This window comes from Fusarium tjaetaba (assembly GCF_013396195.1).
Source record: "Fusarium tjaetaba strain NRRL 66243 chromosome Unknown NRRL66243_c0000219, whole genome shotgun sequence".
Lineage (NCBI taxonomy): Eukaryota > Fungi > Ascomycota > Sordariomycetes > Hypocreales > Nectriaceae > Fusarium > Fusarium tjaetaba.
In genome coordinates, this window is record NW_023501415.1 from 40,900 (window position 1) to 64,309 (window position 23,410).

The following is a 23,410-nucleotide window of genomic DNA, read 5'->3' on the forward strand; positions in this document are numbered from 1 at the left end:
GTGTGAAAACGGAGTGAAGCTGGAGTATAATTTATGTTACAGAGATTTGAGGTTGGCGGATGCGAAACAGGTGGGAATTCAAGATGGACATTTCTCAAGCGCGTCTATCCATGGCTTTACACCCGCAGAGCCGCTGCGACTCAAATCAAGCGCCCGGGCCACTCACTGGAAAGAGTTCTGCAGGGGTTGCCACTAAATAAGCCCCTCCACTAACAAACACCCATTGGATCCCTGCGTTAAGCGCAGAAGAGAGCTAAAATTATAGAGGCGCATTGAGCGACTTCGGCATAAATCTGAAAAATTTCGCAATCAAGAGCAATCAGCGACCTCGAAATTCAGCTCTTACCAGCGACTACGGCGAATTAGCTACTCGTCTAGTGATCACTATGCAGACGATTGGCCTCAAGTTGATGCCGACTCGGAGGATATGCCAACGGCCCTTATACTCCGCGCCTGTGCAAGGCTTGAGCTTCCTATAACGCCCCAAGCATGGACTCGAAGAGCTGTTTTTCTCGCTTTACGATACAACACTACGAGAAGTTGTCCAAGATTGATCCGCTCCTACCATCTCGATACGCACATATCCGTCCCGGAAGTCGGTTCTCAAATATTATCACAACTGCGTCCTCGTAATGCCACCTCGAACCCTCCCAAGACGCAGACATACACTCCCCCCTCACTACAAGATCGCAAACAGATTCAAGAAAGGGGCAGGGCGTCTAATCATAGACATAGACTCTCACTAAGGAAGAGACGCTCGCGCAGCGAACACTCCCATCAACTAAGGCATCGGGAAATCCCGGAATTCACTCGAAAGATCGCCGAAGAGCAACGCAAGGCCCTAGAGAGGAAGAGGAAGAGGACGCAGGAAATATATAAACAATGGGGTTATTTGCGTCACCAATACTCTGGAGATGAGTTGGTTGCCGTAAGACGGCAGTTCAACATCTGGAAGCGAAGAATCGAACTGCTTGAGGCTCCTGCAAAGCCCAGATCTTGGACATGGCTCGACCACGGGAAATTCTTGTACGGACTGGAGAGTACGTCAGAGATGAGAAAGGCCTGGCACGAATTGGACATGGAATCTCGGAAGAAGATATGGCCCACTGCAATGCTATCGACTCTGCATTCATGTCCGGGAAAGGCCGTCCAAGTCCTTGAGTCAACGTTGGATCCTCTACCCCATGGTTATGCAATCCTCGACGTTGCCCATTTCTGCATCTCGAATCTCAGATTGAACAACATCAAGAATATGCGAGATCGTATTACGAAGGCTGACGAGGTACTCGAGCTTTTCGCAAAGCTCATTGAGGATCTGCCCCCTGGCCACGTTCCAATCCGTCAGTCTACCCTGGGTCGCCTCGGAAAGAATCTGCCCCTTGAGCAGGCAGTTGAGATGCTCCAGATTTTGCAAAAGTCGGGCATCAAGCTACATCGAAATACACTTTTGCACTTTGCCAGAAACCTTGCGAGTAGCAGTGCATACAAATCCAAGGCATTTGAGCTTCTTCGCGAGATCGCAGATAAGGGCCACGATCTGAACTCGGCTGGGTTCGCGAGCGTTGTCACGACTTTGCTACTTTCTAGGCAAGCGAAAAATGGATGGTCCACAGCTGATGAAAGTTTTACGCCTCAGCGGGCTCTTGAGTATTTTCTCGAGCGCGGCTTCTCCCCTAACTTGATCAACTTCACGTCTCTGGTTGAATCCCTCTGTTTACAGGGGGACATTGCAGAAGCAGTTCGGCTTCCGTTGCTGCTCGCAGAGAACGGTGTTGAGCTGGATCGACGGTGCTATACCACTGTTTTCAGAGGCGCAAAGGCTAGCCTTAAAGCATCCAACGTACAGCTTGCACTCGACGTCGCTCGAGCGGCTAAAGCACCATATGTTGATGTGCTAAACAACACACTGCATTCTATCTTTCACTTTGCAGAGATGGAGAGCCGTGAGAGGCAGTATCCTTCACCATGGACCGTTCCCATCTTTGGGTCCATGCTTCGCATCTATGCCAAGAAATTCGACCTGGAGCCTCTGCAATGGCTGCTGCCCGACACTCTGCCCCTGATTCTCAGCCACGAAGATGTGGACGGTATTGAAAAATTCAGGTCTGGCCCAAGAAGAGAGTGGGGGTTTAGGACGACCATTGTGCCTGTTGTGAATGAGTTTTTCGAGCGCAAGGCCCCTCGACAGAAGCCCAACGCACAGACTCTGGCTATCATGCTACGTGCATATATCAAGACCCTCTACCGACCTTACGATTTGCTGTCGTTTTACAGCTTCTTCAAATCCCGTCTAGAGGAGCATGGGGCTGAAAAGAATTGGGGTCGAGAGCTTGTGGAAGATCAAGGGAGCGTGGTCCATGACACATTGATCCAGGTCATGCTCGGGCAAAGGTCTCTACTACGCCCCGCGCTACAGGTTTTCGGTGACATGCTTCGCGGCACGTTGACTTCCAAGACCAAGGAAGAGGGTATTGAAGAAACCTCGCCTCCTGATGGCATACAGGCTCACCCAGCGCCAAGCCTGTTCACATTCACTATCCTCTTGCATGGTCTTTTGATGCGAAAAGAGAAAATGCTAGGGGAGCAAATGCTCCAGGTCATGCGGGAGCACAATCTGGAGCCCAACGACGTGACTTGGAATACCCTCGTGAAGGGCTATGGGTCAATGCAGAATCTGGCACAGACGGTGGGCACACTACAGGACCTTGAGGCGGCTGGGTACAAGCCTGACGCATATACCTTCAAGGCGTTTTCGAGACTGAAGGATCAGACTCGGGCACTTGAAACGATGGAAAAGATTATTGACGAGAACAAGAAGAGGCTGGAGCAAAACCACTCTCAATGATTTGATAACACGATAGCATAGCGAGGTTGAGATGGTGCGGATTCACGATTACAACATGTATTACTATTGGCATATTATGTGACCTTGACATACTATTTCGGGACGTTTAGTTGTACGAGTGAACAAGGGAGGGTTTTGTGTTTAATTGGAGAATAGGCATTGGTTTTTTGGAAGTCGCATATTTATGGTTGAATTTCTTGAAATAGGAAAATCGTATTTGTATAATAGAATAGACTTTTAGATCCATTACTATCTACTTTGATCATGCTTGTTAGGTTACAACCTGATCAGTCTGGTAGCTCAAGTATTTACTTACCAAGCGCAACTCGATGTCTTATTTTCTTAGGCTACTCACTCTATTTTATCTCATATAGTTATCATCTGTACCTACCGTGGCCCTTACTCTATACCTACGGTTAGGTCTAGGCTTGGTGTGGTGCAACGGATTGAAATCGTTGTTGTAGTGGAGGCTATCCCCGCTCGATTCAAGCATCCAATCTAATCTCGAGTCAATCTAAGTTCTATTACGACAGGACAAGACAAGACGAGAAGCACTACAAGACAGCCCTGTTCGGGGAGCCTCACTCAAGCGTTGTTGTGGAAGCCGCTGTATTTCTCTCAGCCCATGTCAACTTCAACTTATCAATCAAACTCCCTCACATCACTATCTGGACTCTTTGCTAAACTCACCATTGGAACTATTCTATCTTGTCGAAAGATATCTTCAAACATGCCTGAATCCAACATGAAACATCTCACCGGGGTTTTCCGGGCAACAGACCACCACAAAGTCACGCGCAATCGAAAGCCTGTCTCATGCATGGCGTGTCAGAAACGCAAGTCGAAATGTGACCGTGGGAAGCCAACTTGCGGTGCCTGCCACAAGCGTGGCGATCCAAGACTGTGCGTATATGGAGATGCAAATGGATTCGCAGACAAGCAAGAGATGCAACTCAAAATGGCCCAACTTGAGGAAATCGTGATGCGTCTAGCCAAGGCTTCAGAAGCTTCAAACGCCCATCCCGACATTGCAATAGCGGAGCATACGAACTGGCCCTCTCCGCAGGTAGTTGAAGAGGGGTCTGATGCTGCATACCACGGGGAAACATCTTGGGAGGCCGTGTTCAAGAGCATACATGATATTCAGAGTGTTCTCAGTACACAAGATGACCCCGATCATCACGGCGAGCCTGAGACTCTATCCACTGCGCCAGACATTGCAATGGGGGGAATCTCTCCAATCGCTATGAGCGAGATCATCGACAGCGTCCCATCTCGTCAAGAGGCCAATGCTCTCGTGAAATCGTACTTCCAGGCCAAGTTCCTCGCTGTACCCTTCATTCACGAGCGTCATTTTTGGCGGCGTTATGAACTTTTCTGGACTTGCCCTCACAATTCCAACTTCTTATGGCTGAGTATAATGTTCTCTGTTCTCAGTCTCGGTACAATGGTGTGCAAAATCCAGCAGCCCCATCTCGCGCTGCTTCAAGGGCCAGATTTCTACATACAGCGTTCTGCTCAATGTCTGGTTACGGGGGAGTATCTCAAAGCTAGACCGTATTCTGTCGAGGCACTCACGCTGTATGCCCATGCGGTCAACGCCAAGAGAAAGGACTCGGAGGCTACCATCTGGTCCCTCTATTCACTCGCCGTTCGGCTTGCTCAGCGAAGAGGCTACCACCTCGATGCGGCGAGAGTGTCCCCGAATATCAAGCCATTTGAGGCTGAGATGAGAAGGCGGACGTGGTTTACTGTACAGACTTCAGATCTGCTTTTCTCCTTTCAGCTCGGTATGCCTCCAATGGTATATCAAGAAGTCTGCGACGCTGGGCATCCTCGAAATTTATCAGATGATGACTTTGACGAGGATTCTGAAGTGCCTGAGTCTCGCCCCCCAACATATCCCACTCCCATGTTGGCATGGCAGACAAAATCTCATCTCTGCCGTTTGCTACGCCGCGTTCTCCGGCATGTTCTTCGAGTCGAGTCCCCGCCTTATGAAGAAACCATGGCGCTCCAAGCTGAGTTGGAAGTATACCACAACAGTGTCCCTGAATGTTTGCGCGTTCGCCCAATCGCCGCCACTCCATTTGATATCCCGGCCCATACCATCATGCACCGGTTAATCATAGAAGTGTCATATCTCAAGACAATTTGTGTCCTCCACCGGCCTTACCTTGCGGCCGAGAAGAACCAGGAAATTTATAGAGCATCTCGTGAACTCTGTCGAACTGCCGCTCTTCGGATTATCGAGATTCATCTCGAGTTTGAGCATGAGATTCGAGAAGGAGGCCGCATGCATGAAGACCGCTTCTTGCTATCGAGCCTGACTCTGCATGATTTTCTTGTCGCGTCTATGATTTTATGTTTAGACCTTCACGAGTCCGCCGACATAACGTATATCCTCCCTCCACCTACCATCTCCGAGCATGGCTACTAATTCAAGCCGTAGACCACAAGACCGAAGACAACGCACGCAGATACTGGAAAACACCTGCAAGACATGGGAAACTCGAGCGAGCCACTCCAAAGACGCACGACACGGCGCAAAGGTCATCAGAGCGATTTTAAATCGCATCACGACACCAAGTACAACATCCAAAGTGAAGACGATAGGTATGATGAACATGACAAACTCCCACAGCGAGTCGACTTCAGGCAGTGATATCCCAGACTTTACAATGGCAGATTTCAATTACCCGACCAGTTGTGAAGAATTCTTCCCATTGAACAGTTTCTTCGGCCCTACTGATGGCTTCGAATGGGTTAGTTCCGGTTCAACCCTACGTGCGCCCTTTGACTCCCCAGTGCTCACTAACAACAACAACAAGTTTTCCATCGGTCAATCCTGAGGCTGCATACACGGTCGCATGCAGACACAAACACCGATCAATTCCTATGGCAACCGGCCAAGAACAAGAGCTGGGTCAGGACGCGAAATTGTTGTCATCGCGTATGGGCCCAGGAACAGGTCGCATCTTGCAGCCATCGTTGAACGAAGGATCTATTGCTACATCATGATAGCCCACGCTGGTCACCTAGTGAGTGCACCGATTGGGAGCATAAGGTGCATCGAATAAGCCTCAAGAGGCATTTGAAATTGTAAAATGCTTACATTCAATAACATGGACGGATATCTTCCTGCAGGTCTCGACCCGGCTTGTTTATCTCTCATAAGTCGTAGCACATGCAACACGAACCAGAAAAAGAAAAATACAAACACAACCATCCCGATTCATCAACGCGTCCGACGCTCCGTCTCGTCACATGAGGTTTTCTACCTCCCCATAGCGGCCCGTATTTCCGCATATTAAAACTCATGGCGCCCCCATTCAATATTTGCTTTTCCCGCCACACTCGGCTCCCACTCCAATAGCAAATCCTTCCAATGTAGTCAAAAAAGACAGAGAGAGAAAAGAAAAATCCGTAATAAACACAATGCTGAGGCTTTTGTAACGCTTCGCTCCACCTGTATAACGTTGACAGTTTTGTAACCTTACGGCGGGGCCCATCAACAGTGCCAACTTTACACATGCGATTACACTGGGTATCGTGTCTGAAGGTGAAAAGGAAAGAAAAACAGGCAACGCCAAATATAAGCATTAAGAAGCGATGCCACGTAGGACCCTCGCGGGGTTTCCAGCTACAATGGTGAAAGGAGGAACATCCTGCTATAAGTTAGCTGCTGTCTTTTTTTATTATCGACCTTTCTTTGTAGGCTTACCTTGGTGACAATTGATCCGGCACCAACAGTGCTGCCCTTGCCGATGGTCCTCCCTGGAAGAATAATGGCACCTCCGCCAATCCAGCAATCCTGTTCGATGGTGATAGGTTTGCCCATCTGAGGTCCTTGACCTCCCTGGCGTTTCTTGGGATCAATGGGGAGCCCTGCCGTGAAAATGCTGACATTTGGTCCAATAACACAGTTGTCGCCAATCTTGACCTCGCATACATCATTGATCGTGCAGTTGCGTCCAATGACAACGTGGTGGCCAATAGTGATGTTGTACCCGTAATCGCAAATGAAGGGTGTCTCAACAGCAACATGCCTGCCTACACGGCCAACATTGGTGACTGGGGAAGCTTCTGTGGGAGAAACTCGAACAGGATCACGAGGCTGCAGAATTTCTAGGAACAGGCGAGCGCGCTCTTCGGGAGATACGCCGTTAGTAGGAGGAGTGAGGTTGTTGAACCTCCAGCAAGCCGCAGAGCAACGTTCACGCTCCAAGCAAAGCTCCTTGTCGAAAGGATAGTAATGTCGCCCAGACAACATCTCCTCCTTTTGAGTTCGCCTCTGAGGGAACTGCGAGTGCGATAAAGCCAGCTGAGCAGCGACTTGGGCATTTGAAGTCGGTGCCGGCGGGGGAGGAGCAGGACTGTTGGTTCTTGTCGGGTGAAGTATATTGATCTGTGGAAGCTGGTTCCCTAAATGGGCAGACTCGGGTTCCGTTCTGCTGAGATCATGCAGCGGAGGCACACGCTGGTATTCCTTTGCCATCCTTTCTCCAAAGGATGGCGGTGGTTGAGGATTTGCGCTGACTGGAGTTGGGAAAACGTTTGCAGGAGTATAAGGAAGAGCAGAGAGTTTGTTTTCAGGACTGGCCACAGACGCGCTGGGCAATGTTGATGCCGTTGGCCGGTCGTCGTCGGTCACCAAAGGGCGGCCTTGTGGGGGGTCTATGCGAAGAGCCTGGCCACGATAAGGTGGCAGGGATTCGCGCTTCACAGGTTGATTGCCGTAAGGGCTTTGCTGTGGCATCCCATAAGCTCCCGGGGGGATGTACGTTGGATCCTTAGATTCAAGGGGAACTGCAGGAGCCTTGTTGTCCGGCTTCTGCCATCCTGGCCCGCGTTGAGGTGGATAACCTGCACACACAAAACTTCCGCGAAGGCAGTTTCCACCTACCTTTTTGTCAGTCATGGATCAAATAACTTATATATAAATGACTTACACTCGGGCTTCTGCTCATCGCACTTCTTCTTACGCTTCCGACAGGTCAGGCAACCTGTCTTGGTTCTGTTGCTGAAGTTCCTCTTTCTCTTTTTGGGATCGTGCTGCAAGACCCCGTCACGCCTCTGCTCGGATCCGTATTGGCTACCATATATCATGGAATGGTCATCACCTTCTGGGCTGGCATTTGAGTAATCATTATGGTCCATCTGACCGGTAGCCCTGCGAAGCGCATCGCCAATCTGCTCCTCTGTTTGGCCATGAGGAGTGGTAGCCGAATTTTGCTGTGAGTCGTAACTTCGCTCATCGCGTGCCTGATGAGAATACCAAGACTCTTTGTCTCGGTGCTCGTCACCATAAGGACGATAATCTCTTGAGGGGGTTCCATAAGGCTCTCGCGATTCGTGATGAGGGTGAGCGGATTCCGGTGTGTGAGCATGCACTGCATGCTCACGACGAATTTCAACAGAGTCAGATCGTTTTCGCTTGTGAGATCCTTCTACATCAGGATAACCGGGTGATTGAAACGGTGGTCGGTCCGAACTTTGGCTGGGAATTTGATTTGATGGAACTTCCGGTGTAGGTGGAGGCTGAGATGTCGATGTGCTAAGTGCGCGCTCATCCATGGCTGGCTTCTCTATCGTCACAGTAGGCGGATCGGTAGTTCTGGGTGAGCCCCCATTAAGGGCGGTAAAAGTTGACATTATAGACCGACTCTCCGATGGTGCACAGCACAAGGGAACAAGTAAGTCGTAGGGACGCCAAGAGGCCACACAGCCAAGCCCAGAAGCCTGCAAACTCAGAGCGGTTTCCCAGAACGTGGAGGCGAGGCGCAATTGAAGTCACTCCGGACGTTCCGCAGGTGGCCGTGAAAGCCGCGAGGCTGGGGACCGAACTCGCTGAACGATATGTAACTGGCAGAAGTGCCTGTTGATTAATGAGGATGATGTCGCTGAGATCGGGACAGCTGAAGCAAACTGGGTGGCGCAGTGGCCTTGGAGAAAGCAGCAGGCTCAGACGAATATCCACCAACACAAGTAAATCGATCAACAGTCAGTCAGTCCTTGCGGTTACGATTCTAGGATCCAAAATTGAGGCCGTGCTTGGCGAAAAGTAAGGTAATTTGCGACTGGGATTGGATGACGATGAGATTGGGAGTTAAAGAAGGTGAATCTGGGTAAGGTGATTTGATCCAGTGGTCGTAGAGAGAAGGCGAAATGAGACAGTAGCCAGACTGATTTCTCTTTCTAATTTGGGCTTGAGACCGAGATCGAACTTGGCAGCTATAACCAAAGCAAAAGAGCGTGAATCAACGGAGTTTAGGTTAGTGGCCTGAAAGCCTTTTCCACATGCGCGCTCGCAGATAAAAGATAGGTAAGGTTGAAAGCGTAGTTGCTCCAAGAGTATCCGTAGCGAAAAGTCGGGTGGTTGAGGTTTGGAAATGACGAGAGTCACGGCGCTTGGGGCGTCGGTAGGTTTTTGACGCGCGATTAACACTTGAAGAGCGTCTGTAATCGGCGGAAGGAGAAAAAAAAAGAGCCTGGCTGGGGGTGTTCGTGGCGGGGAGCTCAGATCAGTCAGGCCTGGACTGGCCTGGCGGGACGGGAGAGGAGAAAGGGAGGGAGGGGGTTCCTTGAGATTAGGTGGAGGGGAGGGGAAGTGTCGAAGTCAAAAAGACTGAACAATGAAGAGGGAAGAGGAAGAGGAAAAGGAAGAGAAGGATCGAGATTAGAATGAGATCCAAGATGAAGTGAGGGTGTGGGAACCCGGGTAGGATATGATAGAGAGGGACAAGTGCAGGGTCTCTAACAGTAAGAGGAGCCAGCAACACGAGGAGACGAAAGCTAGAATAGAAGCCAGGCTCAAGTCGAAGTCATGTCAAGTCAAGTCATGTCAAGCTAAGAGAGAGACGGCGGCAATGACAGGGACATTAAACGGTGACTGACAGTCTTGGGAGCATGGCCAGACAAGACAAGCAAGGGGACAAATAGACAGAGAGATTCACTTTAGATTCGAGTAACACCAGAAGTCCAGATTTGTTTCATCTCGTGTTAGCCACATCGATCCACTAGTTCATCACTTGAGAAGAGGATAATTAACAGGCCGACTCTGTTTGAATTGAGGTTATGTGAATTGAATTGCAGTGCGGTAACTCGGGAGAGAGAAAGAGAGCCTTGTGGAGTTTGAGACTCGAAACAGAACTTTCGCTGTAAGAAGAAAAAGCACAACATCCCACACCTCGAATGCTCACACCGCACCCTCACTAATTAGGGGGTGGATGAATCAGGAGACTGGGGGCCAGGGGGGACCCTTGACGTGGAAATGGACCCATGAAGAAGAGTGGAGTAGACGTGGGAGGGCAAGCTAAGTTACAGTAGCCGGGGCGCGCGGTAGTAGGAGTATGTACTGTAGTATCCGTAGTAGTTAGTGTATGTATTGGATTGTTAGCATTTGGGTGTTGGTGCTTGGTGCTGGTGCATTGTGGCCTCGTGCTGCTGGTGATTGATGGACTTTGATGGACTTTGATGGTGGTCGTATAACTTGGCAGGATAGATTCCAACAGCCACTTGAACTAAAAAAACTACCAGTATGTACAGTGATGTGCAGTATCCTCCCTCCATGGGCTCATCAGTTGGCTGCTCTAGTCTTTCACCGAACGAGTGAATGGAGCAGGTTTCAGTGCGTGTTTGCTTTGGATGCGGCTAATATGATCTCTGGTATGATGAGGATCCATGGTGGGAGTTTTTGTCCATGACGAGACGCAGACAGCCAGCACTTCTCATTTCTAGCCAATACATCATTAAAGCTCGTATCTGCCAACAAAGCCATTCTCTGAAAACCAAAGAAACACCAATTGTCCATATCTTGCTTGTATGCTTGAGTGTCCAACTCCTCCGAAGTCGCGGCGGCGTGGCGCTTCATACGGCGTCACTCGCCTACTGGGTGCGGTCGGCATCGGGTACCTCGTCTACAAGACCTCAAGTACCTACGGCCCCAAAGGTACCTGCGCCGGAACTGCAGAGTACGGTAAAGTGCGTACCCTGGCTAGCCTGGTCGGTCTGAGTTGGTCGCGGAGGGATTGCTCTGCTCGCCTCAACCTAAAGGGTCTGAGCAACCTCAACCTCATTCTCAACCTCGAATTCAGCCCGATACCTACGCAATGCTGTCCGTCCCCAATTTTGATCGGGCATATCACGTCACTACCCGGTCGAGGACGATCCTCCTAGTAAATCAATTAATGCCTCCATCGCCCAGAATCAGAAGAAGTTTTTTGTGATGGATCCAAAGGTTGGAAACCCATCTCCAGCCATAACCCTGGATGAGACAGACCCGTACTCTATCTGTCTGTTCATCCATCCATCCATTCATCATCCATATCAACCAACACGCACAATTTAAGGTCCTGAGTACGGAATCTCTCCGCCCTGAAATACCACCGTCCTTTCCGATCAACTACTTGCACTTCCTGTTTCATTCTTCACTGCAATTGGTATTGTCGCTTGCGTTGGCGTATCGCCTGCAGGTATGCAGAGCGTTCAGCATCCTCAGAGTGAGTCCTTTCATCTTCAACTCGACTCTCGCGCTGCACTCCTCTCGCACTATTGATCCTTCTGGCGCGCTCACACTTTCACTGGGCGCTTTTCAACTGTCGCCATGGGGCCGCGCGACTGGCTGGGGGACGACGACGACGCCCTCGACCGCCCAGAGACTAGGTTAGGTAGAGTCGAGAAGTGACAAGGGCCGCTAACAGGCTCCTCTACGCTTAGTGCGGTGTGTGTTTAGCCAGACACCCTCGGGTGCGGATCGAGGACCGCACCGCGCGTTGCTCTGCCGCGGTCTTTCTTCAGGTTGGGCGGCTTTGAAAAGCGAACTTCGCAATATCGTATCTCTAGAATAGCATAGACACAAGCAATGCCGAATTGTGTAAGCGCATTAGACGAGATAAAGTCGAGAGTATGCTACAAATGGAAGATGACTTGGAAATTTGAATCTATCGTTCTGAGAGACTAGAGTTATGCCCGAATCAACTTCTAGGATATGGTAATTTAGTAATTACCGTTCCTAGGGAGGTTGTTAGTTGTTGGTCGTTTCAATTATCTGAGTCATCTCGTCTATCTCACGCGCGACAATGATAGCACTCAGAAGACTGTGCCGCGAGCACCCATCCACTGCCACTGCACATCAATCACCTAAATTTACGCCTCTTGGCATGGCACTCCACCTCGCGATGTGCCTTTCACAAGCTTTTCTTCCTGCTCCATTATCCTCATCACCACCCATAACACTGTCGGCGCCGCCGCCAAACCCCAGACCTTGGGTTTGAATCAAGGAGTACCATCCGCTGCCGGCCGATCTCTGACAGAAGCACTTCACCTCACTCGATAACAGCAGTCCAGTCAGATGGCTCCTACGCGGCAACAGCCCCAAGCGTGTACAGTACCCGCACCAGGATCGTCCTTGGGGTAATACTCCCGGATCCAATGGGCGACCCTTGTATACCTCCAAAGAGATCAACTCTAGAGAGAAATATCTGCCTAGGGAGGGAAGGATGCATACAAGCCTAGCAAGATAAAACTTCGTGTTGGACTCCTGTAATCCGTAACTGACGCCAACCTAGTCGCGCGACTCTCCAAACAAGCCTAACCGAGCAAACTAGAGCTGCTAGCTGTCTTCCTGAATCCTTCGTGCCCACAGGAGCTATCCTTTAGCGCATATCATTGATTATCTTCTGATGTAATCTCGCTTTCTTGACGAGTTCTATTGTATTAGATATCCATGGATCTCTATGAGTGCCATGCCTTCGAGTGAATACTCTTCTGTGAAAACGTATAATTGCTGATGACGCCATATATGATAGATACCTTACTAATGTATGCTTATTGCGCCTGGAGTTCAATGTAAGCATTCTCATTATATATTTATTTATTTACTTAAAATAATCGCAAGACACTTCTCTTCGTCAAGCTAAGTATGATATTCCTTCTCTCTACCTACCTTGGTTGATTCTACTGTACTCCTACTAAAGCCCAACTCCAGGGCACAAGGTAAGTTAGCCTTTTGCGAACTTCTAAGTAATGGTATACAAATTGCCTATATACCTTAGTAGGAGGAACTGGCACCTGCTTTTCTCGTACAGTCTCAAAACGACGACGAACTGCCAACCTAACTGGGAAACAGCGCTAGTACCCTTGAAGTTAGCCTCAAAAACTTAACCTGACGGGCCCCTTCCCTGTGGTACGGTTGGTTGGGTGGAGAATATCGGCGCCCCGTTCGCTCTTGCCGCGGCACTGGCAACCACACCAGATGCTACTCCACTTGTCGTCCAACTGAACTTCAGCTTCAGTCCAGTCCAGTAGTTAACTGTAATGTACGTATCCGTAAGGCAGTCAAGTTTGTCGCTATACCACGGCTTTCCGATCTCCTGAATCTCGTTATGGGCTTGTTTGTCCTCTCTCTCGGCCACTTTCGCCTGGTGAGAGATCAGAGAGGCCTTTCTCTGTACACATCACTGGACTTTGAACAACACCGGCTTCGAAAAGCGAACTGTGTCTCCCGAACCAACCACAAATCTTTATTATACCGTCCACCGCATGTCGGCGGATGTGGTGTCGGGACTGTGCGCCTCCTCGCCCTAACGGCCAATGAGCAGCTTCTATCGGGAACCAGATCAGGGCATTTGCAAGGATGTGGCTGTCCAGGCACCTTAGGCGAGACAGAGCCATTAACGCCGCGTCTAACACGCTAAGACCTGTCTCGTGCGGACAATCGCCGCCGTCCGCGGCTGTGCCAGGACCTAGCCCAGTCTCCAATTTACCGGACAGACTTTGGACACCCTCAATCCGTGTGAGCCGATTGATGCTTGGGAATGACATGCGCGAGCCAGACAGGATATTGAGCTTTCTATATGATATAATCTACCTACTGAGACGCGCAATGACAGCTCGGGCGTACATATGTGCTATGGGGTATGCCAGTATCATATACCAGTCCGTTCCTGGCATAATTGAAGCTGGTCCTGCGTCTAGCTCAAATCACTTCTACAGTTGATACATTTGTGTGGGGAGGCAGGAGGTCACCCTTGTTTGGCGGCCTCATCCAACACTCATAACCCTCTTAGATACTGGGGCCTTTCCTGAATGTCCAAGAGAGTTGCTCAGCTGGATCTCGCACGCCCGTATTCTGTCAGCGATGAGTGGCCACGCAACTTGATTCCGACCCAACTGAAGCAGCACCAAAAATATCTTAAGCGCAAAAGGGCACCGGCATGCATCCCTCAAAACAGCCCATTCCTGGAGAGCATCCTCAGTCTCAGCTGGCGAGCCAGCATGGGCCCTGGACTCTGTCACATTTCAATATCTGCGCGCCGTTAGTTGAGTTCGAATGCCTGGTCACATTTCACGTCATGGTTAACGGCATGATGCCCCAGACTAGAAGAATTTGATTGGCTCATCGATTGCCGATGTTCCTATTCTTGTCTTTGTTGCTCTCCGCCAGCAGAACATCATTGACCAACAATGCTAAACTCCCTGCCTGACCTTTCAGTGCACGCATCACATTTCGCTTGGGGCCAGATCTAAATCAGTGCTTGCCACGCCTCAATCTAGCTGCAGTATCTAACTCACCTATTGTGCGTTTTGACTCCTGTGCCGCCAATGGCCAGGGACGCTATCAGCTATTCCTTGTTCACTGTGATGGAAACAAGCCGGTTCCTACCTGTGATTGGCTCTTTATTGAAGACAAGGGGCTGGCCCGTCGTGACTAAAATTGTCACAGCAGACAGCTAATGCCCCAAGAACGGAATGATGGAATTTTAGCGCCTCTATCTCCAAACCCATGGCCAAGCAGGTAATAGCCAGCTCTATATTACTGCACTCTGTCTTCTCCTAGGCACACCGCCGTGTTGGTTGCGACCTCACAACAGCGGTGCTGCAACTTTCGAAATGAAAGCGCGGGGAAGCGGAGGGTAGTTTCTGGCATCGTATTCCACTCACCTACTTCATCCCATTGACAAGGGGTTTTGGCAAACCTCGGACAATCAGCAAGGTGTTCACTCCAGGTCACATTTTCGCCAAGTTTCTCTCATGATGCGAAACAGTTTCGAGGTGATTCATCCAATCTGATCCATGGGCAGAGCAGGCCAGAGGTTTAGTGGTTGATCAGCACGATAAGGCCAAAGGAGCATCCATCCATTGCATGGCAAAAATAACTCCGTCAGCGGGTCCGAATACTACCCTTGCGGGTAATATGATAGGTATGCTCAACCTGTGGCTGGAAAGATAGTATTGTTGGCGATCATTGCATGTTATACGGCATGTTAACTTTTTTCCCTTTCTTTTATGTAACCAGCCCGGAACATAGCGAGCACTGGGGCTGTTCTCGTTGCCAATATGGTTCTAAAGGCGTGCCGAAGTGTAGTTGACTGCCGAGTTGCATTCTAGTCCATCAACACTCAACACTGCCCAAGGAAGACATTACTTCTGAGCTCGAGTCAGAATTTAGGAAACCCGACCTTGGCTGTTGGAATCAAGATCTGTGCTTAGGCGCTTTGTTGTTTCGACACAAACGTCCTCGAGAGTATGTACCGCCGGCGTCCGCGGAAGATGTGCAATTGAAGTAACTATCATGATCAAGCGTGGCGTGATTGTGTGTACACGTTGGAGCCAAGCCGCAAACAGTCAACGGCATACTATGAGATCCCGGAAGACCAACAAGGCGGAAGCCAACCCCTTCTTTCACGTAATGCTTTGCCAAGTCCATGGATACCTAGCCCTTGAATGGTTTGTTAGCGATGGGTTTGTTGGATCGGATGTGGCCTCTATGAAGCCTTATCTTGAAATATGCCACTCTGCCACAATCGTGCACCGAATACTGTCTTCTGCGTTGTCCTTTGTAGCATCACGCCGCGGCGGCGCATATGATGCGAGATGCATGATGTTGGCCGGTAGCGCACTGAATAGCACGCGTTCTCGCCTCTTATCCGAATGCATCGATATATCCCTGCTGGAAAGACATAGAGAAAGGAGACAACATTCAGTAGGACGTCGAGGCCACCCCCGGACTAACGCTGATGTTTGTTTGGTCTTGTCTCTTCTCGACTTGATGCCTGGGCGTGCTCCAGCGCCATCATGTGTAGAGGCACGTAAATCAGCCCTATAATACCTGAATTATATGTTCAAATTGCCTGGGTCTTCAGTACTTATCGGAGACCCTGCTTCCATGACAGGCTGCACCATGAGGAACCGGCATATTACAACAGCCAATCATGTGTTGTGTAGATGGATGCTCAAGACGTCACTCAAAGAGCCTCAACACCACGAAGCAAGTCATGAACCATTTAATATATCCCGACAAGTGAATTTCTAATTATACAACACTTGTTTCATCTAAAAATACATCGGCAGCGATTCTATGCCAACTCCACGTGCTCAGTGTCCAATAATGCTTCATACGTCCACAGCTAGCCGCCAGCTAAGCGCCGGCCTCGCGTCGCATCCTATTTCGCTGCTTTCCAGAATCACCAAGATCTTGGCGCTTAACAGGGGTCAATCTAATCTTAGATCAGATATTTCGATGCGAATCATCATACCTGCATGTCGGGATGCCACGAGTTGAGTCTATTCTTGGACCATAGACGCCCGACCACAACATGCAGCATGCAAGTATGTATGTATAACACTGGGCGTCTCGCTCGAGATGACTTCATCTTTCGCGAGCGCTGGCCCTTGCTCGACGAGGTTCCTGTGATCTAGAGACCATGCACACTCTCCTTTTCCGGAGACACACCCCATCATCAACATCATCATCCACTTGTCTCCGGCGCCAAAGAGCCAGGTTGCAGAGGAGCGGCAGCACTATCTCAGTCGATCTGAGCCACTCGATTGGCGCTCCTGGGCCCGTTTAGGCAAGTCGAGGGTCGACAGTAAGCATGTCGTATGTAAGTCATGCGGGCCCAAGGCGTTGGATGGCCTACACGCCCTGGTCGTTCATGTATCGTGTCTGCCCTAGGGGTCGTCTTTTACCAGGGACACGGGTCGCTGTCCAGGGAGCTGGAGTTATAATAATAGGAACATGTTGCTAAATTAGGATGCAGCCTCACTGTAGCCGCCGATGAGCTGCATGTTCTTCAACACAACCTCATTCCTACTGTTTATCATGTTCCCTAGCGCCCATTGTATCTCTCGCGGTATGCTTTAATGGCGCGGATCCCTGGCCGTTTCAAGTCCGTCCTTCGAAGAAGCACTTGTTTGCAAGCACAATGCGCAGATGCAATATCATTCCTCCCCCACGTGGCCGAGACGCCCATGTGCCCACACCCCAGGTTCCTCCTCAAAAGGTGCACATCTGGACTATGGGTTATGCAATGTCTCGAACAGTCACACAGCTTGGCTCCACAGGCGGCGCTACACCACAGCAAAGATATGTTGAAGGGATGGTTTGTATAACGTCCTGGCCTCTAGGCGTCTCCCATCTCAGATAATCCAAAATTAGGTGCAACCCTGTCTCGCTGGAGCCCTTATCCGTGCTTTGACATATCTCGAACCAACAACTGCCGGCCCTGGCAGATCTAGCCATCAGGTCGGTGCAGAGATGCCTGTATTCCTGCAGGAGCGTTGCCTGCAGCAAGTCACTGGCGCGTAGAGCCATGTACCGTGGTACTTTGAGGATACATGTGCATTGCCCTACTTCTTCTGTCTTTTGTTGCTCTTGTCGCTGACACTACTCAGAACGCTGGCACTTCTCTTGTGCGCGGCACCGCTGCTACCAGGACGCCCGTTCTTGTCGTTTTCATTGAGCAGTTCTGTTTCTTTGCTCGAGGCGTCCGAGGCCTCAATAGTAGGGGCTGTCGTTTCTGAGGCATCCCTGTTTGCATCTCCAGGTGCAGATGTGACGTCGCCATCTGCTTTCCCGGCGGTCGCTCCAGTAGCATCTTCTGCCTCTGAGTTGATGCCGGCCCCTGTTTCCTGGTCTGCTTTGTCCTTTTCGACGGTGGAATCAGATTCAGGGGGAGCCATAGCCTTTTGCCGTTCTGCTTTTTTGGCCTGTTCAACTTTGATCTCGGCATCAAGCTTGTCAGATACCTTGCGGGCATCAAGCAGACTATTGACAGCCGCAAGGAGCTGTTCGTACTGATGTGTCGTAGCCGCGGTGGGCATGGCAAGTTTGTTAGGCACGTCCAGTTCGTTGAGAACATTTGTGATGCGGTTCTGTTGCTGATTAGACTTGTGCGAGAACAGTTTATTGATTCTCTCGGTTCGGAAAGTCGGTCCAGAGCCTAATCGATCATGATGTGTCACACCGTACAATAGCTCCTCCTGTGTTGAAAGCTTACGGCGCTCCTGTTGTTGCTGTTGCTGACCCTTTTTGTTGTTCGAAGCTGTCGGTGTAGCCGCAGGTCCAGTTGAATCGCGAGGCCCTGTGGATGCAGCTGTGCTTTCCCGCCTCCCAGCCTCTTGCGCTGCGGCGGTGGCGGTTGCTGCGGTAGATGCAGCAGCCGCCGTTTGCGGCGGTGCGGTGCCAGAAGGGCTGGTACCATCGCCAGGCATCAACGACTTGCGCTTCTTGGATTTGTCGGCGGTCATTAGGTTTTGAAGAAGGTTCTGCAAGCCAGCAGAAGATTTGAAGGCGTTGATATCAGTGTCCGCCCGAGGATAATCGAGACGATTATACAACTCGCGACGCTCTTCATTGAACCGCTCACTACGTGCCAGAATACGCTTAATCTCCAGCAAGAGCGATTCCTCTTCACGAGCTTCTTCGCGCGACCGGGTCAAGGCGTTGAGCGCAAACTCCTTTCTTAACTTCTCTTGCTGTGGATTAAAATGCGCCATGAGTTCATGCAAAGAGAATTCGGGCTGTGTCATGTACTGCACAGGCTTTTGCGCTGCCATCATCTTGGAGGCGACTTCGTAGTATCTTGCTTTGAGGTCTTCCAGAGAACGTGGCCTTGTTGCTGGAACGATGGCCTTGCTCTCATCACCATCGGCATCAGCCTCTCCGTTCGTCGCGGGAGGATTCCATTCGTAGCGGTCCCAGATCAGAGGCCATCGAAGGTCAAAGTCGCGCGCCAACTCAAGCAAGTAATCCGTTTCCTCCTTGGTCCAGTCATTGTGTTGTAATGACTGCTGGTACTGGCCTTCGCTATACTGCGGGACTGAAACCTGCACGTTGTATTTTGCAAACGCAGAGTCCTCTGTTCCATCTCTGAATAGTTGTGGCTGTTCTCCTTGGCTCGTCTGTTCCGGTGATACGTCGCTACCATCTTGCTTCTCATCCTTCCTCCTCCAGTGCCGCAAAGTGAAATCCGAATCCGTACGCGCCGAGTTTTTGAACGATCGCATCTCCCATCTCGCTGCAGGTTTGCGACTTGCAAAGCGTCGCTTCTTGAAATGTGTGACTTCAGGGACAATAGCAATAGGGTTATCGCCCCCCAGATTGTGTACCTCACGAGCCAAACCCTTCAAGTTTGGCCTTGGTGCAGCAATCTTTTGCTTCTTGCTCAGCCTCGGACCTGATACGCCATCACCCAGGTTTAGCACATCACGAACGTCGGAAGAGGTCATCGTGCAGGTTTTTCGCGGAGATAGGTTGTCGGAAAGAAAGAAGGACAAGTATAACTGGTCCAAATAATCCTTTAGACTCGAGCTTCCATCACCAAAGTCGTCAAATTCAAGCACGGGGTCCACTCCTAACAATAATTCATCGGTCCGTATTTCGTTTATTGATGCTCTTTGTGGAGATCGAACCGCTGGTGTTGGTTGACGCGTCTGAAAATTTGGCGTTGACTTGAATTAATTCGGAGCACGGAGTAACTGCTTGGGATTACATGGTAGGATGCGCCGCCTTTGCCCAGGATCAGAATCTGGAACGGGTTGCGCTATCTGCACGTGACAGTGCTAGATCACCCCCTGGCCCCAAAGCCGATCATTGAACGTGGCAGCTTCGCGGGCGCCAACGTCGAAGCAGAGCCAAAGGGGGGAACAGCTACAACAACTTCAAGCATTGGACCTTGTCACGTTATCAGATCGTTCTCTGTTCCCATCAACGACACTTTTCTTCAAGGACCTGCCAATAACCCGACCCGTGCAATTTCCCCAAGGACATCAGTCCTGTAGCCGTCGCCATCATGAAATTCCTACTTCCTCTCCTGTCGCTCAGCGCCGCTGCGAATGCGCTGCACTTCTTCATTGACGGCACAACCCCCAGATGTTTTTACGAGGAGTTGCCCAAGGATACACTTGTCGTTGGACATTACACTGCTGAGGAGTGGGATGACCGAGTATCAGCCTGGGTAAAGCATGACGGCATCAGCATCTACATCAACGTCGACGTATGTTTTTCATGGACAGCTGTCCACAAGCATGTCGCACTGTCTCTCTCGAACTTTTACTAAGAGTAGCTCACAGGAAATATTCGACAATGATCACCGCGTCGTTTCTCAGCGCGGCGCTGCTTCTGGCCGCTTTACCTTCTCTGCCGCCGATGCTGGCGACCACAAGATCTGCTTCACCCCTTCGTCCAGCTCTGGCCGCACTTCGTGGCTCTCCGCCAAGAACCCCAACGGCGGCATCAAGTTGACTCTAGACTTGGTTATTGGTGAGACCAATCAAATCGAGAGCAGCGATAAGGGAAAGATCCAGGATATCACATCACGTGTCAAAGACCTCAATGCTCGTCTTGCTGATATCCGCAGAGAACAAGTATTCCAGCGTGTATGTGCGACCGTAAACATGTTTTTTGATGAGAGCAGTAACTAACTATGCGTGCACAGGAACGAGAGGCCGAGTTCCGAGATCAATCCGAGTCTACAAACGCCCGTGTCATTCGATGGATCATCATCCAGCTCATCGTGCTTGGCATCACCTGCACCTGGCAGCTTTCCCACCTTCGATCATTCTTCATCAAGCAGAAGCTCACCTAGAGTGATTGGTCGATCATTTTTTTCGTTTGCGAGTTGAGTCTTGGGTTTCAGTGGTCCAGGAAGAGCCAACTGTCGTTCATTGGGTCGGTTGTCGATGGATTGCGCACAAGAAAAGGATAAAAGAGATCGTTGGGCATCCAAGCCACAGCGGGGAGGTCATCTTTCATAGAAGATGGCCGTGTAATGTTACATGCACATGATGATGTTTGAAAGGTTTACTCAAATGAATACTCGAAAGAGTGGAACTGAGAACTGTGATAAAGATGGCGACGCCTTTTTTTCTTTTCCCATTATAAAATTGCCAAAAGAACGAGAACTCCCTATAGTGCTCTATCTTCGTTTCACAACAAATCACCAAGCCTGTAAACCTCAAACTCATCCCCACGCTAGATGATCTCTCCATCTACACCAGGCAAGACTGGGTGCCATCAGGCACGCCGATGATGGCTTTCGTCTCGTGAGCGATTACACAAAGTTATTATGGACAGCGTCATAAGAAAAAGGAGAAGAAACAACCCAAACAAACCCAGAAATGCTGCCCTGCACCGTCTCCTTGCGCCTTGCTGCGCTGCGCTGAAGATTAAACGTGGTTTTAATATATTTCGTAATGGTTTGTCAGGCAAGAGAAAGGAGTGCCCTCCGCCGTAATCCCAAACGAGATCTGCTTCCGGTCCAAGGAGTGTCATGCAAGTATATCGACTCCCAAGAACGGTTCGTAGGCGGCCAAAGGGCTCTATAATGCCGAGATGATGGGTTCGTGTTCGCAAACAGTGCGCTTCTGAAGGTGGCCAAGATGCATGGACTTCGTTCGTGACTCGAACCAACTCGGTCGAGGTAAGCTCAACTGTGCCTAGGCATCCACCACCTCATGCATCTATAAACTGGACTGAGCTTCAACTGGGCATTCCAACCATCAACCACGACCCGGTTCTGAGTAAATCGGGCAATCCTCTTGAACCGGAGTCTGTCGACACAATACAGATCCTGATGCACAACGCCGCAGCAATGAAGAAACAAAGAAAATTCTTAGCCGTATACCAGAGTATGCTTAACCACAGCATAGGGTCTTCATCAGCTTCTGGAAGCCACTGGGCTGAGGATTGGCCTGTTGGCCGCTAGCCTGGGCGGCCTGAGTCGCCTGGCCTTGCTGGGACGTCCTCGGCTGCTGAGGCAGGTTCTGGGCACTGTTCTGGAACTGAGCCTGGGTCGAGCCAGTGGGTGTGGTCATGTCCCGAAGACCCCCAACCCCGCTCCCCCTCTGCGCTGACAAGGCGCCGGGGGCGCTTGGCCGATCTCTCTGCTTGCCCATCTGCTTGATCGGAGACGGAGGAGGGGGTTGCGCGGCGTTTAAACGGCCGACAGTAAGGTTTTGTGCTTGTTGGTGAGAGGTGGTATTCCCGGGACGGTGGCCGCTGTGCAGCTCCATCTGAGAGGGGCCAGGCCGCACGTTGGGGTTGTGGAGGTACGCGCCGCTGTGGTTCTTCGAATCCCATCCCTTTCCCGAATCCTTCGAAATCTTCATCCAGTCATACTCGCCATCCTCAACCTCGCCAGTGTTCTTGAGAGCCTGCGTGAAGAGCTCCCGGAGGTAATCGTAGTCAGGAGTGTCTTCGAACCCCAGATTTCGGACATACGTCAGATACTTGGAGAATTCCTCGGGAAAACCCTCACAGAGATCCTTGATAGCAGTTGTCTGCTTCTTCTCGCCAATCTTCTCATATTTCTGCTTGTTGGTGGCTGCCTTCAATCCCTGCCAAGGAAGACCACCTCGAAGAAAGTACAGGAAGACATGACCAAGAGCTTCGAGATCGTCTCGGCGGGACTGCTCACGGCCAAGATGGGTGTTGATACTCATGTATCGTGCAGTTCCAGAAAGGGACTTTCGCTCGCGGTATGGGATATGTTGCTTCGTCTTCGGGTCACGGTACTGCTTGGCCATGCCGAAGTCAACCACATGGATCACGCTGGAAGCCTTGGTGCCAGGGCGGCCAATGAGGAAGTTGTCGGGCTTGATATCGCGATAAATGAGATTCTTCTCGTGAATGGTCTGAACCCTCGAAAGCATTTGCTTGGCAACCATGACAACCGTCTTAATAGAGAACCTTCGGCCACAGTGATCAAAAAGATCCTCAAGGGAAGGACCGAGCAAGTCGATCACGAGAATGTTGTGGAGACCCTCCTGGCCGAAGTAGTAAACATTCGGAATACCAGCTGAATCGGTATTAGCACATGCGAACTTCTCTGTTTAGGAACGGGTCTTCTCACGGCAGCCCACAAGGATCTTGTAAGTCCGGTACTCATCTCGCAGTTGGGGGGCATCACTCTTGCGAGGTTCCTAATACGATGTCAGAAAAGCCAACACAATGGCAGCGCAGAAACGCCGGGCTACTGCTGTACTGACAAACTTGATAGCGACTTGCTGATTGTTGAGCAAATTGGTGCCTTCAAAAATTACACCAAAAGATCCCTCTCCAATCTTCTTGCCAACTCGGTAGTGGACACCGACCACGTTGGATGATGACGAAGCCATTTAGGCGGCGAAGGCGGTCAAAGGACCACCGCTGCAATATATCGAAACAGATGCCGGAGGGTCGGTCGTTAGGATAAGGGCGTAACTCGTGCTCAATGTCGAAACTGGTGCAATAAAACTATGCCTAAGAATGTGCGCAAGGCAGCGGTTAGTTTTGATGAAACT

At 50.5% G+C, this 23,410-nt stretch overlaps 7 protein-coding genes across 7 annotated transcripts; 4 read left to right on the forward strand and 3 right to left on the reverse strand.

The window, feature by feature from the left end:
- Window positions 1-427: 427 nt before the first annotated feature.
- Window positions 428-2,845, forward strand: FTJAE_9637 (uncharacterized protein; the record flags this gene model as incomplete). Its single annotated transcript, XM_037356578.1, has 1 exon — window positions 428-2,845. One exon carries the CDS (start codon window positions 428-430, stop codon window positions 2,843-2,845), a length of 2,418 nt encoding a protein of 805 aa, XP_037203277.1.
- A 730-nt stretch (window positions 2,846-3,575) lies between these two features.
- Window positions 3,576-5,285, forward strand: FTJAE_9638 (uncharacterized protein; the record flags this gene model as incomplete). Its single annotated transcript, XM_037356579.1, has 1 exon — window positions 3,576-5,285. The coding sequence occupies one exon, from the start codon at window positions 3,576-3,578 to the stop codon at window positions 5,283-5,285; it is 1,710 nt and encodes a 569-aa protein (XP_037203278.1).
- Window positions 5,286-6,447: 1,162 nt separating this feature from the next.
- FTJAE_9639 (acetyltransferase (nodulation nodL)) lies at window positions 6,448-8,500 on the reverse strand (the record flags this gene model as incomplete). Its single annotated transcript, XM_037356580.1, has 3 exons — window positions 6,448-6,513; window positions 6,570-7,747; window positions 7,798-8,500. The coding sequence occupies 3 exons, from the start codon at window positions 8,498-8,500 to the stop codon at window positions 6,448-6,450; spliced, it is 1,947 nt and encodes a 648-aa protein (XP_037203279.1).
- Window positions 8,501-17,052: 8,552 nt separating this feature from the next.
- Window positions 17,053-17,435, forward strand: FTJAE_9640 (uncharacterized protein; the record flags this gene model as incomplete). The annotated part of the gene is made up of 2 exons (XM_037356582.1): window positions 17,053-17,229; window positions 17,286-17,435. The coding sequence occupies 2 exons, from the start codon at window positions 17,053-17,055 to the stop codon at window positions 17,433-17,435; spliced, it is 327 nt and encodes a 108-aa protein (XP_037203280.1).
- Window positions 17,436-17,476: 41 nt separating this feature from the next.
- Window positions 17,477-19,357, reverse strand: FTJAE_9641 (SWR1-complex 4; the record flags this gene model as incomplete). Its single annotated transcript, XM_037356583.1, has 1 exon — window positions 17,477-19,357. One exon carries the CDS (start codon window positions 19,355-19,357, stop codon window positions 17,477-17,479), a length of 1,881 nt encoding a protein of 626 aa, XP_037203281.1.
- Window positions 19,358-19,920: 563 nt separating this feature from the next.
- On the forward strand, window positions 19,921-20,715 carry FTJAE_9642 (uncharacterized protein; the record flags this gene model as incomplete). The annotated part of the gene is made up of 3 exons (XM_037356584.1): window positions 19,921-20,124; window positions 20,201-20,506; window positions 20,566-20,715. The coding sequence occupies 3 exons, from the start codon at window positions 19,921-19,923 to the stop codon at window positions 20,713-20,715; spliced, it is 660 nt and encodes a 219-aa protein (XP_037203282.1).
- Window positions 20,716-21,763: 1,048 nt separating this feature from the next.
- FTJAE_9643 (CK1 CK1 CK1-G kinase) lies at window positions 21,764-23,245 on the reverse strand (the record flags this gene model as incomplete). Its single annotated transcript, XM_037356585.1, has 3 exons — window positions 21,764-22,926; window positions 22,981-23,050; window positions 23,117-23,245. The coding sequence occupies 3 exons, from the start codon at window positions 23,243-23,245 to the stop codon at window positions 21,764-21,766; spliced, it is 1,362 nt and encodes a 453-aa protein (XP_037203283.1).
- Window positions 23,246-23,410: the final 165 nt, after the last annotated feature.